Genomic DNA, 17370 nt, shown 5'->3' with positions numbered 1-17370 from the left:
TGTCAGTTAAACCAACTACAAACTGGCACTAGCTATGAACCGGGTTCATGCTGGTAGAAAAGGGCTAACTGTCGTCTAAACACGCCCTGAAGCTCTTCTTTCTTCCTCTTCCATTCAAAGACTGTTTACTATTTTCTAATGTTAAAGAACAGGCACACACACTTAGCCTGACAAGCCAGACCCACATCAAGATGTTTTGTCTGGAAACTCACCATTGACAGGGCTCAATCCGAGGGACTAGTGATGGGAAGTTCGGTTCTTTTCCGCGAACCGGTTCTTTTAGACAGTTTGTTTCAATTAACCGGTTAAAAAAAACGGACCATCAGTTCTTTTACAACCTCATGTAATGACGTTATTTCTATCATAACGGCGGATGAAAATACATTCAAACACATTCATATAAAGTATTTGTAATCAAAACTTAGTATAGTAGTAATTATTATTGCCATCATCATCATCTTGGATGTTTTTTCATTGATGTTTTCCAAAAGCACTCAATACAGCAAACACTGATGTTTTACACAGATTAAATAAACTTACATTGACATAAAAAACTTGTACAAATCCTTGATTCACCCGTGCTCATATTATCAGCTTCAGTTGTCCGAGAGAAACCGTTTGGTTCAAGACGACCCCATCACGCATGCTCAGTATCTCAGCTCAACGGTTCTCAGAATCGAACATGTCCTAAAGATTGAATGTGTCCGATAGAAACGGTTCTTGATTCTGTACTGGTGATCCAAGAACCGCTGCAACCCGTTCCTGACTCGAGAACCGCTGTAGCTGTGTGTGCTGAGCTGAGCTGAGCTGCGAACTGCTGCAAGCTGAATATGTCTGATATCGAACCTACTGTTTTGATTACATTTTAAAATGTGTATCGATTTAGAAATTGAATAAGAAAAAAAGCTGTTCCTGAAAATATTGTGCATTATTGATAAAACAAATAAATGTTTAGTTTGAACATTTTACAATCCATTGTGTTTCCAAACGTTAAAATAATACAGTGATAAGACAGCTTTTTGTGATATTTCCAAACGTGATTTGTTTTATACACTAAACCTGCATTTCGTTCCTCTGAACAAATAACACGCATGCTCTGCTCATCGTCTCATCAGTTCTCAGTATCGAACGTGTCCGACAGAAACAGTTTTCGATTCTGTGCCGCTGATCCGAGGACCGCTGCACGTTAAAGGGGTACTTCAGCGCTGGGAAGGTGAATCTGTATTTAAACTGGGTTATCAGTGTAGTAGAAATGTGAAATTATTTTTGAATTTGGTGCCTTCTAGACTGAGAAAAGACAGAAAATGTATTTTTGTCTTATGGGGATGAAAGATTACAATTCCCAGAATGCTTCGCTACCCTGTGAGGCCATTCCCAAAGCCACCTACTGGATTACAGTGACTGAGTTAGAGAAGACACTACAATTAAAAACTGAACGTGTCTGTTCAATACAATGAGTGAGTCACCGCGCGAGTGTCACAGCATTGAGCACTAACTGCAGGAGTGAGATAAATGAGCTGAATGACCTCTCATGATGAGAGCTGAGGTAATCGCGACTACACTCGCGGCATACATTCACAACGCGAGTTCAGTCTGGCGTGTTTCCGTTCATGCCTTTGCAAGCTTAACTTTCATAGTAAACTTTCAAATTAATTTGATAAGTTAAAAGACTTACATTGCTCACCATAGCTCCGTTTTAATGAGTGCCTGCAGCCTCGAGCTGAGCTCTGAGTGTGATCTCCCATCCCCCATGCGCGGGTTCAAAACATGCGGAAATGGCTCCCTCTGCTGGCTGTAGTCTTTAGCCTTTGGCCAAACATTCCTCCTATGATGCAATTATCGTCAATTTGCATCATAGGAGGAATTATTCCAGAAATAAAATGCATAAATCTTGTCTCAGGGGGATATGAGGGGGGGAAAGCACAATCATTTGAATATACTCCAGGGTTTCTACTGATACAAAGCCATATGCTAATCGCTGAAGTAACCCTTTAAGTTACACGCGCATGCTCGGTATCAGCTCTCATAAGTTCTATCAGCAAAACATGTCTCAGTTCAGTGAACTGTTAGAGTTACAACATATACCTCAAGATATTGGTTTATTTTTAGTTAGAGGGACTGTCACTCATGTCAAAGTTAGTAACTATAGTAACTTATGGGATCAGTGCTGTTTTGATACGCGAACTGTTTAGAACGATTCAGTATGATTTGGTGAACTGGTTCGACCGGTTCACTGAAAAGATCTGGTTAAAAAGAACAATTTGTTCGTGAACCGGACATCCCTACGAGGTACAGATAAACGTTTGTCTTTCAAACTCCTTCTCCACGCAATAGGATAATGCTACAACCAACCAGAGCAACGTGAAGCGGAGCTAGTTGACAGATTAAACTTTCACCGTATCCGGTCGGCAAAACTCCACCTCTTCCCTTTTTAAGAAAGACTTCAGTGCCGTTCTTTTCTCTGAAAAAAGCTTAACTCCAAGTCTTCCAGAGTCACGGTCACAGCTAATTCGAAAGACTGCCGTTCGCCAGCTTCTGTGTTTACTAGAAGCAAACTAGTTGATGACTCTGCCGTCATCATGCTAAGCCCTGCCCACCGACTCTATACACGAAGTGATTGGCCTGACCAGAGTTTGGTTTTTACAGCTCAGAACTGTATTGAGAGTTGTTAGACGATACTCGCAGCTGATTAGATTTGCCGCCGCTATGGTACGTCTAGATTTCTAGGCTAGCACACACTTTGATTTACACAGAATTGGAGTTTCTATCATTTCATAAAATTCAGTTGGAGCTACTCATACCCTGTATGCAGCTGTTTATTAAATATATTGATAATTTGATTATGATGTCTGATACATTCTTATAAATAATGGTTCCAAACGGAGGTTTGCAGCAATGCCATAGGACCATCATTTTGGGTTGCCTAAATAGCCTTTGAGTGATCTGTCCTTAAAAGAACCACAGTTCTCTTACAGTCCTGTCACAATAGCAAGATTTTGTGAGTGGGGGAAAAAAAACTTAGCTTTGTCAGTAGCATGATGTATAAAGCACTTCCAAATCAAGCAGCTTTCTTTTGGTCAGTGTAGTGAATTCACATGTCTTGTAAATTCAAAAGGCAGGGAGAACCTGGGTGTGAAAGTGTTATGTGAGGTGACGTTTGAGTCATAATACAGCATATGACTCAATCTTTTCAAACGAGTAGAAAAATGAATCTGGCAATAAAGCATAATTGGTGTATTAGCGTGTGTTTTCAGGCCTGATTTTTTTTTGCTGTTTGCTTTGTTTTAAAACGACGGCTAACTTGCTGTGAAACCGCAGACCCACAGATTTATGTCCATCAACTTATTAACGTGCTTTTCAGCATATTTCAACCCCAAACACATTTCAACCTTCAAGGCTGTCTCATTATGTTTGAACATGACAAACATAAAAATAAAATAAAAAACAGCTTTTGAGGTTTTTTCTAGGTCTGTGAAGCTGGATTTTGTTGCAACATTTTATAGTGTCTCAACTCCTGTGAATTCAAAGGACACCCTTAAGATGATCGTGCCTTGTTTATCAGGCTTCATGACTCTCATTTAAGGACGACCAAGCTTGTATTATGAGGGCCCAGCTGGTCCCCAGAGCTAGTGTGGGTTGTTTTGTGAGTCCATTCCCGGTTTTAGTCTTGTGGTCCGATCTGTAATGGAACAACAGCTCTATTTTAGCGCACTCAGCTCTATGAGACACTTGGGCCCAAATCAGAACATTGCAAAACTCCACTTAACATGAAGACAACTGTTGCTGCGTGCTCAAAATCAAGCCAGTGTCCCTGAAGGACTCTTCAGTTTTCACCTTGAGTAGATCTGTGTCTTGCGCGCGCACACACACACACACATACATACGCGAGATGGGCTGTTCAGCCGGCAAGGTGCAGCGCGGGAGATGAGCGCTGGGCTTTGTAGTGTCAGTAAGCTGTTTTAATTGGACTACGCTCCTGATCATTATTTAAACCAGTAGCGCATTTTGAGCATTAGCACAAGCCCTCATCCCTACCTCTCAATAAACCATTCAGAAAGCACGGCCGTTTCCTTTCAGCCCAGGAACAGAGGAAAAGGGATGAGTGTTAAAAGGAAAGCTGGAGGTTTTCTCCTCTCCTCTACCTCACTGACCTGGCACCATCTTCAGAGAGAAGTGAGAGCGGACAAAAAAGCAGAACAGACGCTCAGAAGTGCTTACAGGTGCCAGGTGTGTTGAAAGAGAACAGGATGAAGGTGGAGAGAGGGAGAGGATGGGATTGCGGTTGAAATAAATCACATGATTGAATATTATAAGCCCCTATTAGACTGTAATTTATGATATTAGCCTTTATGATGTGACACACACACACACACACACACAGAGAGTCCTCACCACAGCAGCAAGAAGCTTGTTTCATCACTCCTATGAAATATGGGTGTGAATTCAGCTGGAATTTGGCTGGATTTATGCCGTACAGACAGCCAGCTGTCAGAAAGCCAAGCATTTTGTATGTGAGAGAATTCACTTATTTTCTTGAAGTCTGAACTTAACTAGATGCTATAAAATGGTCCTAAATAGTGGTTGGTCAATATAGGATTCCAGTTGCAATAAAATATCTTGGTGAACCACCAGGACAAGGAATATGAATATTGACATGTCAGGGACTTCTTTGTTGTTGCAGAAATATGGGCATTTGCCTAATAAAATAAAGAAAAAATAATAATGTGGTCAATATTTCAAAGTATTGTCATGGGTGTGTGCGCGTGCTTCCACTCCCGCTGTCATTCACAGAGGCGCAAAACAAGCAGGAGTACTATTTAAAATTGTATTTTGTAGTTTAATATTCATATACAATAGTATATATTTGGCTGATTAACACGGAAGCGACTGAACGCAGCTGTGGGTACCGAATGTACTACAGAAATGCTGGTATCGTCACATTTTTTTTAATTTCAGTACTGATTTTATCTGTAATGCACTTTTCATTCCGAAGAATCTCAAAGTGCAACAAAGGGGAAAAATAACAAATAATTAATAAAAAGTAAAACTATAGAATAATACAAACAATCAACCAACACATAACAGTTAAAAGCTTTTCTGAACAGAAAACAGAGCTGATGGTGGAAGTCTCTATAAGCTCCACAGTACACTGTGGTCCACTCCGTGTTTTACATTTCTCACAGTGCTTGAGGCTCTATTGCCACATTCCCAATTCGGTAGTGTCCTGATGACGTCACTGAGTCACGACATGCTTGGCTGAAGACCAGATGGAGGGGTTCGCCACAGCACCATGCAGGAGGCAAACAAAGTTTTCCGGGCACTTCTGTGGACACACCGGGGTAGGCACAGAAGTCCAAGGCGTTCTAAGGCCGCAATGCAAGACGGAACAGTGACGCAGCCGAGACTCGGCAGAGAAGCGGAACATCTCAGCATCATGCAGGGCGCTGATGACGCTAGCCGGTGCAAAACTTCAGCCACCATGCAGTTCAAGCCCGAGGGAGACTACCAGTGAGCAGCCGAAAACCAGAAGAGAGAGCAGCCGCCGCAAGCAACATCAAATGTCCCTCCAACCAGGACCAACCACAACTATTCAGACAAAAACAGCAGAGAAGCGGTGGAAAACAGCGAACAACATCCTCTCAGTGGCTGCCCGCAATCAGCAGTCCCAATTGTAGCTCTGACTGTTAGACTAGTCACAAACATAATAAAATCTAAATCTAATAGTACTCTTAACATGATTTGTGGGTTGAGAAGCGGTGAACAGACAATGCCAGCGTCCTCTCTTCCACGTTGCCTAGCCTATATATATATATATATATATATATATTTATATTAGCACAGTCTCTTTGCTTGAACGAACAGTACTACTGTCCATTCATGCCATCAGTCGTGTCTCAGGCTTTGAGCTACAGATAGACAGGTGTTATGTTTTTATCATCATGTGTAGTAAGATGGATATGAGGGAAACCATGGGGTAGGGAACGAGGAATGACTGAACTTCATCCATGTAGGTGGTGATCAGGCCCGTCATGCTCTCATATACACTCCTATTGTGCTACTCTCTGAAAAACTTACTCGCACTCCATTTTCATAACAAAAGAGTCTGTTTGTTTTGGCTGCTTTTGTCCGTCTCCAGGCAACCTCTCCAGCAGTTCCGTTTTGAGAACTCTACTCGCCACTTTGTATCTGGACACGAGTATCGACCAGCAGGCCTGTGTTAACTGACCGGTCGGCAAACCTCAGTAATGCTGAGATGAGAATTTTGACTTTACGTAACGATTCTGTTGTTTCTTTTAATCAAATTGTTTAAGAGCAGCGTTTCCCTTGCTCTTTTGAAATAAGTTTGGTTTCTGAATGTGAACTGCAGGAATGGGTCATTGAAAAGTCATCACTGTTGCAACAATTAAGCAAGTTCAGCATGAATTACTGCCGTTTGCACCGGTTACCCAATCAAAATGGGCTCATTTGCATACAGCAGATGTTAAAGGTACAGTACCAACAATGGCTTGTTTAATTCTAAGAGGAAGAGAGTGGTTTAAAATGGTCACAAACCTAATTGTGACACTTTATGGACCAACTTTTTGTGGAAAACATCCAAAGTGATCTGAATTAAGAAAACGTTTGGTTGTGATGGACTTTCTTTTTTTAAAATGGAAAATAACATCAGAAATCCTTGTGCTGCATAGATTCTTTGGCAGTTGTCTGTAAAAAGTCAATCCCGACTCTTCATCCATTATTGTTACTGAATAGATGCAAATCAGGACTGCTCGATTTTTCCCAGTGTTCATCGAAGCAGAATCCTCCCGGGAGCAAACTGCATTGTGGTACACTCCATTCTAGTGTCTGTCTTTATGGGAGCTCCATCATGGGCTCAGGTCTTTGTGTTTGTTGGAGACCAAAGCATAAGTGTGGCTTGCCTCAAACCGCATTGACCTCTCGTATATGTGTAAATATCACATCTGACGTCAGTCTTCACCAAGACTCAACTTTAGTCTCAGCCCAGTGTCACTCTGTAAAGCCTATTACTGTAAATGGGATTTGAGCCAGCCAAAGAGTTACATTTACTAGATGCTATCTTTTCCCAGGTTAACCGAGGGGCTCGTGCAGGGGAACAGATTTGGGCTTATAATACCAGTTTTGTCACTGTCAGGCAAGCTTGAGCCATCTCTGCATGCTTGTCTGAAGAAGAGAAAGACTGGGAAAAGACAGACTAAAGCAAAACGTGTTTGAGAGGCCTGTGGAAGGTTTGTTGAGAGAGTTAGACTACATATTAAGAGAAAGAGAGGGAGTGGATGTTTGAGTCTTTCTGGCGTCCCTTTCTTTGTGTGTTGGAGAACTGAGAGGGGTGAGAGGGAAAGCTGAACCAAGCTAAAGAAACATTAGCCAAATCTTTCTCCCTCCCTCTCTCGCTCATGTTCTGTCACACTCTTGAACTCACTCATTTAAACTCCTCTTACTTCCTTTCTCTCTTGCTCTGTTGGCTCAACTTTTCCAACTCTGACCTTCCTTCCTCTTTTTTCCTTCTTCTGGCTGTTTTAAAAGACAGTCTTTAGCTCTCTTTCTGGCCATTTCATAATAATAATAATAGAAAATATAAATGCAGTCATGGCGATAATTATTGGCCCTCCTGGCAAATATGATCAAAGGTGGCTGTAAAAATAAATCTGCATTATTTATCCTTTTGATCTATCATTAAAAAAACATTCATAATAACCTAACCATTCTTTGAATTAAAAGAATGGAAAGTCAGGGGAAAATCACATTATGAAATAAATGTTTTCTCCAAAACACTTTTGGCCACAATTACTGGCACCCCTAGAATAGTTTATTAGTAAAATATGGCTGAAGTATATTCCCATTAATATTTACATTTTGACTAGGAACATGAAATTGTCTAGCTCTGATGTCTTGTTCCACAGGAGTATAAATATGAGGAAACACAAATGCCAAATTCCCTTAGTCGTTCATCATGGAGTAAAACCGAAGAATATAGTTCTGATGTGCAGCAAAAGGTTAAGCTTCACAAAATAGAAAGTGGCTGAAGGAAAATAGCTAACACATTGAAAATCCCCATTTTTCACCACCAGGGCAATAATTAATAAGTTCCAATCAACTAAAGATGTTGCGAATCTGCCTGGAAGAGGATGTGTCTATATTGTCTTAATGCACAGTGAAGAGGATAGTTCAAGTAGACAAAGACTCTCCGAGGATCACAGATGGAGAATCGTAGAGATTAGTTGAATCTTGGGCTCAGAAAGCCTTTTTTTAAATCGAGCAAGCCCTATAATCACCACATTGTTTGGGAGGGATTCAAGAAAAATCTCCCTTGCTCACCCAGTAATACACTCCAACATATTTAGTGGTCGGACACGATAGGAACTTCAAATGGGACCTGGTTCTATGGTCAGATTAAAAAATGAGTTTTTTTGGCAGAAAACCCAAAAGATGGTTTGGTGCAAATGGGGATAAAACGTACCCCAATGTCTATGGTTAAAAATACCACTGGATCTTTAATATTGTGGGCCTTTTTTTTTTTGCTGGAGGTCCTAGACATCTTGTTCAGATACATGGTATCATGGATTCTCGCAAATACCAACAGATAAAAAATCTAAAATGGACAGCCGTGGCTAGAAATCTTATTATGGGCCGTGGTCGGATCTTCCATCATGACAGCTATCCGAAACAAACATCAAAATTAACACACAAATGTGTCACAAAATTAAGCTTCTACCATTACCATCCCAGTTCCCTGGCCTGAACTCTATAGAAAATGAGAGGGGTGAACGAGGGCTAAAACGAATAATCAAATAATGAGTTACTCGAATTCAAAAAAATCCTTGAGGCAAAATCATCTGCCTCAATGCTTCGTTTAGTCCATTTAACTGTACACTGATATTGCAGAAAGACATTTTTTGTGTAAGGAAAAAATGTCAGCGTGAGCGGATTGCGGTTATAATGCAGAAATATCCTTTGCATTACTTCAAAACCACCTACTTTGTTTAACAATGTTTTATGTACAATAAAAGCTGGTTTGTTCAGGTGGGTAAACATCCCAAAAATTGCGGGTGGATGAGATAAATCTTTGTGTTGATTTTAGTAAAGATGTGGATCTCTTAATTATTATTATTATTTTTTTTTAAATGAAGACAACTGTGTGTTGAGCTTCAGGATGTGATGCTAAACATTTAATTTTCATTTGCAGCAGTTTGCGCGTCAGCTGAAGAGAGATACGAGCAACTCCAAACACATGATGGAGTTTGCTGCTTTGGACAGTCGTTGTGATGTGTGAAATCTTTAATGAGACTTTATATATGCTTGATAATATCTTCGAAATTGACCATTAAAATGTTCTCAACGCTAGGCGCAACAAACATCAACGTGTGTGAGCGATTCGCAGCGCTCGTGCTTTCAGAGCTCCATGCTTTCATTGATTTGTGTAATTTAAATATCACACTTTAAGCATATTTATAGCTATTAACTTAATAAAAAGTTGTGTTACTTTCAATGATGGATGATTAGTTCAAAATGTAGATCCGTATGTGCCTGGACCCTTACTTGAGTCCGACTCGAGACTCCGTTCTCTGGACTCGTGGCTCGGCTTGGACTCGCAGACTGATGACTCGGACCTGAGTCTCAAGGATATATAAAAATCGGACTTGAGCATTCATTAAATTAATTATGTTGTTTCTGACTAAAAAGGTTATAAAAATTTGATATAAGATGTTACACGTTTTACACGGGCTCCAAGACCGGCCGTGATCTTTTTTCCCCTCACAGACACTGCTACCGCTCGCTCTCCTTGCTTGACAACACACTCACTGACGTCACTCGCTTTACACCGCATTCTCGTATATTATTTACAGGCTAAATGTTGACATTTGGAAAATGCAGAAACTATTATTGATTAATGCATATATGATAAAAAAAACAGAGGAAGCTAGGGTTGGAGGATGTCTACGTACAGTAAAGCGAATGTAGTGACGTGACATAACTGCCAGATTCAAACTGCAGACGCTGAACCAAAGATGGACGCGCTCAGTGCTTATGTTTATTTTAGATTTCAGATATTTAAATACATATAATTTATAGCAACACAATACATTTATAGTTTGTAAAATACACAATGGTGTCTATGGTTGCAGCAATAAACAATCCTTTCAAATATATTTGCCTACACATACACTACAGACCAAAAGTTTGGACACTTTACTGTATGTAATGTTTTTGAAAGAAATTTCTTCTGCTCATCAAGCCTGCATTTATTTGAATAAAAAAAATGTAATATTGTGATATTACAGTTTTAAAATATTTGTTTAATTTATTATACTTTAAATGATCATTTATTTCTGTGATGCAAAGCTGAATTTTCAGGATTGTTACTCCAGTCACATGATCCTTCAGGAAATCATTCTAATATTCTGATTTATTATGTGATTTATTTATTATGTGTTGGAAACAGTTCTGCTGCCTAATATATTAGATGAATAAAAGGTTCAAAAGAACTGCATTTATTAAAAACAAAAATATATTTTCAAATAATATAAATCTCCTTTACTATGACTTTTTTTATCAGTTTAACACATCCTTGCTTAAAAAAAATATTAATTTATTTCAAAAAAAGAAAGAAAGAAAATTACCCCAAATTACTGACCATTAGTGTATATTGTTGTTACAAAAGATTTCTACTTTTAAAACATTAGCTTTTTTTTTAATTTTATTTTTTACTTTTTATTCATCAAACTATCCTAAAAAAGTACCACGGGTTATGAAAAAATATTAAGCAGCAGAACTGTTTCCAACTTTGATAATGAATCATCATATTAGAATAATTTCTGAAGGATCATGTGACAGTGAAGACGGGAGGAATGATCCTGAAAATTCAGCTTTGCATCACAAAAATAAATCATAATTTAAAGTATAATAAATTGGACTCGAACACGGGATTCGAGCCTCGACTCGGACTCGAACTCTGGTAATGGTGACTCGACTCGGACTCGACTCGGACTCTTCTTTGGTGACTTGGACTCGGAACACTGGGACTCGAGACTCGACTCGGACTCTATAGTTGGTGACTCGACTACAACACTTGTATGTGCAATGTACTTTATCTGAATTTAATACTAACACATCTCTTGCGTTTGCTTACGTTCCAGCGGTTACTCCTTTGTGTGATGTGTCAACCCTGGTTTAGGTTAAGAAATGTTATTTCGCCAAATTAGTTTTTGTAAAGCAACCTAATTCAGTGTAGCTAATATGTGACGATAACATCATCTCGCTTAACACTGAGGATTTGAATTTGTGACGATCGGGTGTGGATGGATGGTTTGTTTTTACAGCGGATTCGGTGACATTACTGATGATAGAACTTTGCTGATGATAGATATTTAAAGTAATAAGGCAACATTAGTGATGTCACCTAATGATGCTCTTGCATTTATTTTCCTTGTTTTGTTTGTGCCCCTCTTTAAATTTCTTGTGCAATGTGCTACTGCAGAGGAACTTCATGAATGTCAATGTTTTCTGGAGAGTAATGTCACTGCTTTTTTTGTTGTCCTCCAATAATTCCCTCCATAATGTAGAGGAGGAGATATGCCTGTTTTTGTAGTGTGTAGGGGAAGTGTGAGAGAGGACCCTGGAATCGTGTGACAGTAGAAGCCAACGATGGATAGATGGGCTCAGGAGGGAAAGGAGGAGAAGGAATGGACAGATAAAGCTGATGCACTCTGAAGCTCAGAGAAAAATCAATAGTAGCCGAGAGGGGAAGCCTCAGTTCCCTGTATCTCTCTCTCTCTCCCTCTCCCTCTCTTCATTTTCCCTGGATCTCTTTCCTTCCCATAACATTACTCAGGACACCTCGCATGCCCCTTCCCCCCACATTGACACCAGGGTCTCCTTTCCTCTCCATGGTTCGTGGAGAAATGAATGGTGTGTGTGCACCAGATGCAGGTAAAAATTGGCTTTGGCAAATAAATAAACCATGTGCAATTGCATCAAGTTACTGACCATCTGCTGATTAAGTTAAATGGACGAGTGTGACAGTGACATGCACAATCCAAACTGAAACCATCAAAATAAAGGTGATTGTCATGGGTTCAGTGGTAAATTGACTTTAATTTATTAAAAGGCACAACATGTTAAAATATCCAAAAGCAGCGAGAACAATGTTATATATTTTGTTGACTTGTGCACTTACATTATCCCAAATGTTTCCAAGAATTTTTAAATCCAGAGAAATAAGCTATTTTAACCAGGTCACGGACCCTGTCTGTGTGTCGCCTATCAATGACATCATACCAGTGTTACCCACGATTTCCAGCTTTATTTTGTAGAAACCATGGAGATGCCAAAAGATGCTTTAATACATTGTGCTTTATTAGACAGGTGAGCAACTGTTACATTCTGGACACATTACATCTGGATACATTCATCGACAGAAAACTCATAAAAAACAATTGTATAGCTTAACACAGTTGGTCTGATTGTTTAATTCTAAATTTTCATGATTTACAGCGATTACCATGTTTTACCATGCATAACATCCATCTGGCTTACTGCAGCGTGCAACAAGTGTCTCATAGCTTCCGAGCGAACGCACAGAGCATTATGACAACTTTCAACACCCTCAAATGTGTCTAATATGATAAAACAGCACCGCTTTACCTCACATGCACAAGCGGAAGAAGCGGAAGCAGTCGTCTGTGGCATAATAAAAGCTCTGCAATAACATCGAGCTGCTACGGCTTTGTTTTGAATTAGCGACCTCTAACAGCGAAAAATTATATTGTGGCTTCAATTTATTTCATGTGATTACAAAAGCACTGTTTTAATTACGTTTTTTTAATGTAATTGCACCACTGTTCAAAAGTTTGCCTGCATTTTTGTAATTTATTCGTCAAGGATGCGTTAAAATGATCAAAAGCGAGATTGTTACTAATAAAATTATTTCAGCTATTCTTTAACTTTTTATTTATCAAAGAATCCTGAAAAAAATTGTACGGTTTCCACAAAAATATGAAAATATGAAGTAGCACACATTTTCAACATTGATTGTAAAAAATCTTTCTTGAGCACCAAGTCAGCGTAATGAGCTAATTAGCAATATATTTATGTAAATATTATGTAGTAATTGTATTCAAATGCACTTTAATAATCAAAATGAAAAATATAAACTTTATGGGTATCACCAACTAGTTCAATATTGCGATTATAAAGTGCATTAAGATGCAGCATTTTTGCGACTGAATCTGCAGCAAATGCACGATAGAGACCTGTCATTGTATTGGTACAGTGCTGCCTTAATGCGTATTAGTCTGGTGGATAAGTTCACTCAATTGATGTTGTTTTAAAAATGAATAAATGAGACTGTCCCAGCCAGTGTATCTGTCTTCTTCAGAGAGTGTGTCTTGCTTGCAGTTCAATTCAAGGCTTATTCTTGTTCTTTCCCTCTGTGGGCCTCTTTCCCTTCCTCTCCTTCGTTCCCCCTTCTTGCCTTTCCCTTCCTTATCATTGCAATAGTATGTGTACTGGTCATTTGGTGTCTCTTACATCATGTACCCCTTATCCTTCACAACATGTCATTGATGAGTTTGTCCTGTTACTGTGGACTGAAAATGCGTCAATGTTGCCACGGTTGAACTAAACAACCACAGGAAATGTTGCACACACAAACGGCTCAGTCATACTTCAGAAGGAATATGAATTATTCTGACTGAAACTGTCTTTATCTGTGCTGTTTTATAAGCAGTTTTTTTGTATTGAACGGCCAGTGCAAAATATTGAGTTTTATTTTAGCTATGTATTTGGTAAAAAAATAAAATCACTAGATGTTGTGATTTATTTATTTACAAAAATCTGTCACAAAAAAAAAAAAGCTGGAGCAGTGAGACGCGGTGCTGAAAACTTTGTCAATGCTGCACCGTTTATTTGCTTTGAATTGAAATAAACACATTTTTGTGCTTTTTTCAGATATTTAGTTGCCCATGGCAACGGCTGGCATGACTACAGAAGGCTTTAAATATTGAGAAACTGAAATCATCATTAGTCCGCAAGAAATTTGCTAGTCTGTCAGATATTTTATGTTACTGTCACTCGAAACATGATTCTGTCAGCATGTAAATGTACCTTTTTTTTAGTGCAAAGACATCTCTAGTTGATGAGAATCATCTGTCTGGTAGATTAGTACATGGCCTGTGTGTGTCTGTCACTGAGTCTCACTCCACTTCTGAGGGGTTTTTTTGTACACAGTTCAATTATGGGATAGACAACCAGATTTTCATTATATCCTTTGCATTACTTCAAAACCACCTACTTTGTTTAACAATGTTTTCAGATTTTCGTGGAGCGTTTTCAATTTAGTTGATTTATTATTATTATTATTATTAATAATAATATCAATATTCAATGTTCAAAGTCCCTAAAAGGCACATGGTAATGGAAGGAAAATTTGTGTCTCATGCTTAATGCGATTAGTCTGTGTTACAAGGTGTTCAGGCACAACACCGTTACATCACTTGCCCACCGCGAAACCATCCCCCACAGTCATTTAGAATTTATATATATATAATATATAAAATGTCTTTACCGTCACATACCAAATGTCAATGTTTTGCATTATTTAGCAAATTTGACACGAGTGACGTAAAGCTGCAGGGAAAGCATGTGTGAGCCCTTATGGAGATGGTTTGGGTGTGTTTTATGCAAATGACTAACCTTGTGCACGTGGCCACTCATTCAGTTCACAAGTTCACACTTGTCATGCTTGGTTCAATTAAAACGAACCCTGGTGCAACTGCTTTGTTAGTGCGATTCATTTGAACATATGTGAACGCTGCCATCTGAACCCTGGTGCGCACCAAACAAGCTGACCGAGACGAACTCGGTCAGCTTCTCGGTCCGCCTCCAAACGAACTCTGGTGCGGTTCGATTGATATATGAATGCAACACGGACCAAAGATATGTAAACATAGCAAAAACAGGATGTAATGTCTCAAGATGCGCCGCTACAAGATCTGTGTATCCAAAGGACCTATGTTGGTCGTTTCTGCATTCAACGGAGGAAATCCTGGTGGTGTTTTGAACATTTTATGAGCTCTTCGTGAGTTCTCAGGAGGTTTAAAAAAAATATGTACAAGCGTAAAATGATCATATTTAATCCAGTACATAGCATTGTTTTGAATGTTCTGTAAGCAAGCTCCAATGTCATATAAGCCGACCAGTCAGGTTGTGACCGTATCCCTATGCTTTACTTTAGGTTTGCTGTTTAAAATCCCAGTGTGAACGCGAAGGCGACCAGGACTATATGTTTTGTTTTTATTTTTTGGTCTGTACCAAACAAACTGAACTACAAGTGTAAACGCACCCGTAGAATACTCTAATTCGGTAATATCAGAACAAGGTTAAGAAGATGTTCTGCGAATTTTTCATGTTCACATTTTTTTAAATAAATTTTTTTAATATTAATATTTTTAGACTTTGTATAATGTCTCAAAATGCTTATAATAATATTATTATTATTAAGTTGGTGAATCTTACAAAAAAGCACCCGTAGAATACTCTAATTCGGTAATATCAGAACAAGGTTAAGAAGATGTTCTGCGAATTTTTCATGTTTACATTTTTTTTAATAATTTTTTTTAATATTAATATTTTTAGACTTTGTATAATGTCTCAAAATGCTTATAATATTATTATTATTATTATTATTAAGTTGGTGAATCTTACAAAAAAAGCAGCCATGTTTGCCATAGTGTTTCAAAGGGGATGGATTTTAGAGAGGCAACTTTTAAGCTTGCGTCCAGTTACTTTGAGACTTGTATCACACTTAAGTGTGCATCGTGCTGTCAGGACACTAAAACCCTTTTAAGCAATTAATTAATGCGCTTTAATGCCCCACTGCTAAAAATATTCCAAATTTAAACTAGTCGTTGTCACTATGGATGGATTAATCAGTTGTTTGAGAAGGTTCTCAAGTAGTTGGTTGTGCCTGATGTTTTGTTCGCTTGTGCGCTGTCAATATCTACCTCTTACCCAGGTTCATTTCTCTCTCACTCCCTCTCTCTTCCTGTTATCTCAGAGTCGTCAGTCACTCATTGCTTCAACTCACTCTCACTGTCATTGAAAAAAAAAGAGACAAAAAAAAAAAACTTATGGTGACAGAAAAAAAATAGAAGCACGAGTTCAAATAAAAAGCTTTTTTTGTGGACACTTCACACACTCCTCGCTCATACACGCAAGCGTCCTTGTCCTTGGAGAGTTTTTTTTTTTTTTTTTTGAGTGTTCAAGGGTAATCCTGTGCTTGTCTGATGAAACGTTCACAGAGACACTGGAAACACGCAAACAAACACAGACGGGCCAAAAAAAAAAAATTTAAACACAAAAACAAAGACCCAAAGTAAACAAAAGGCTTTAGATGTGTTGCCATGAAAGGGCCGTACTATAATCTAGGATTAATGTATTTATCATCTCTTTCATTTTATCACAATAACATGTCGTCGTCATCAATGGATGGACATTTGCTGTAGAAACATCTAGGGCACCGTTATCGTTAATTAGCAAGACTGACCCCCAGTAAATACGGTTTATCCTTTACAAACAACAATTCTAATATAGTATTACAGGAGCTTATACTACAGCATTAAAAGGTATAGAGATCATTTGGGGTATGTGAATGTGATTTATATGATGGCGAGTGAGATTACTTTTATTGTAATAACATGCAAGGCAAGATTAAAGAAGTGCCCAGATGTCTCAACATGCTGCCGATATCCTGTTAAGCTGCTGGATCAAGAGTCTGTTTTTGGACCTGTTGAAACTGTTGACTGCCAAACATGGCATACAAGCTGTAAATAATTATGCTGCATCACATGATTATAGTATTTTAGCTGCTTGACTGTTAAGTTAACTGTTCTTGTGCTGTCTTTAGGTGCAATGGGAGGAGTATACCACTATCATTCAGAGCATGCATGTGCAGACGCCACTGACAAGGTAAGACGTCACTACTTATAGCCGATACTAATGTAGGCTAACAATCAGACACATTTTTCATATTTAATGATGTTTTTTACTGTGGATTTAGCTGAACTACTCTAGGCTCTGCACTACTAATGAATAGCCCATGACTGCAATGACTTGGTTATTTTTGTCAGTTTAAAGTCGAGCCTCCATTTAAAAACGGACTTCAATGTTTGTGTTTGTTAGTATGTGGTGTAGTTTAGTTTTATTTAAACTTCTCTTTTATCTTTAAAACATAATTTAAAGCTAGTTTTTTCGATGTTAAAATACTTCCTCATACCCTGACTAATGTGTAGAGAAAAATGCAAGTTGTACACAACCGGTGTAGTCTGATTCTCTCACTAGTGACTCTTAAGGACT

At 38.6% G+C, this 17370-nt stretch overlaps 1 protein-coding gene across 4 annotated transcripts in view; it reads left to right on the top strand.

Annotated features, from left to right (window-relative positions):
- The window catches only part of rnf38 (ring finger protein 38), a 46346-nt gene that overhangs the window by 5455 nt on the left and 23521 nt on the right, over positions 1 to 17370 (top strand). For all 4 annotated transcript variants that reach the window (XM_067441844.1, XM_067441843.1, XM_067441842.1 and 1 more), the window contains exon 3: positions 16922 to 16983. In XM_067441844.1, the coding sequence (XP_067297945.1) occupies positions 16922 to 16983 (62 nt within the window). The remainder of the gene's footprint in view (positions 1 to 16921; positions 16984 to 17370) is intronic.

Source organism: Pseudorasbora parva, chromosome 4 (genome assembly GCF_024679245.1).
Source record: "Pseudorasbora parva isolate DD20220531a chromosome 4, ASM2467924v1, whole genome shotgun sequence".
Taxonomy (NCBI): Eukaryota; Metazoa; Chordata; class Actinopteri; order Cypriniformes; family Gobionidae; genus Pseudorasbora; species Pseudorasbora parva.
Note: the sequence above shows the minus strand (reverse complement) of the source record. Positions and strands in the feature narration are given on the sequence as shown.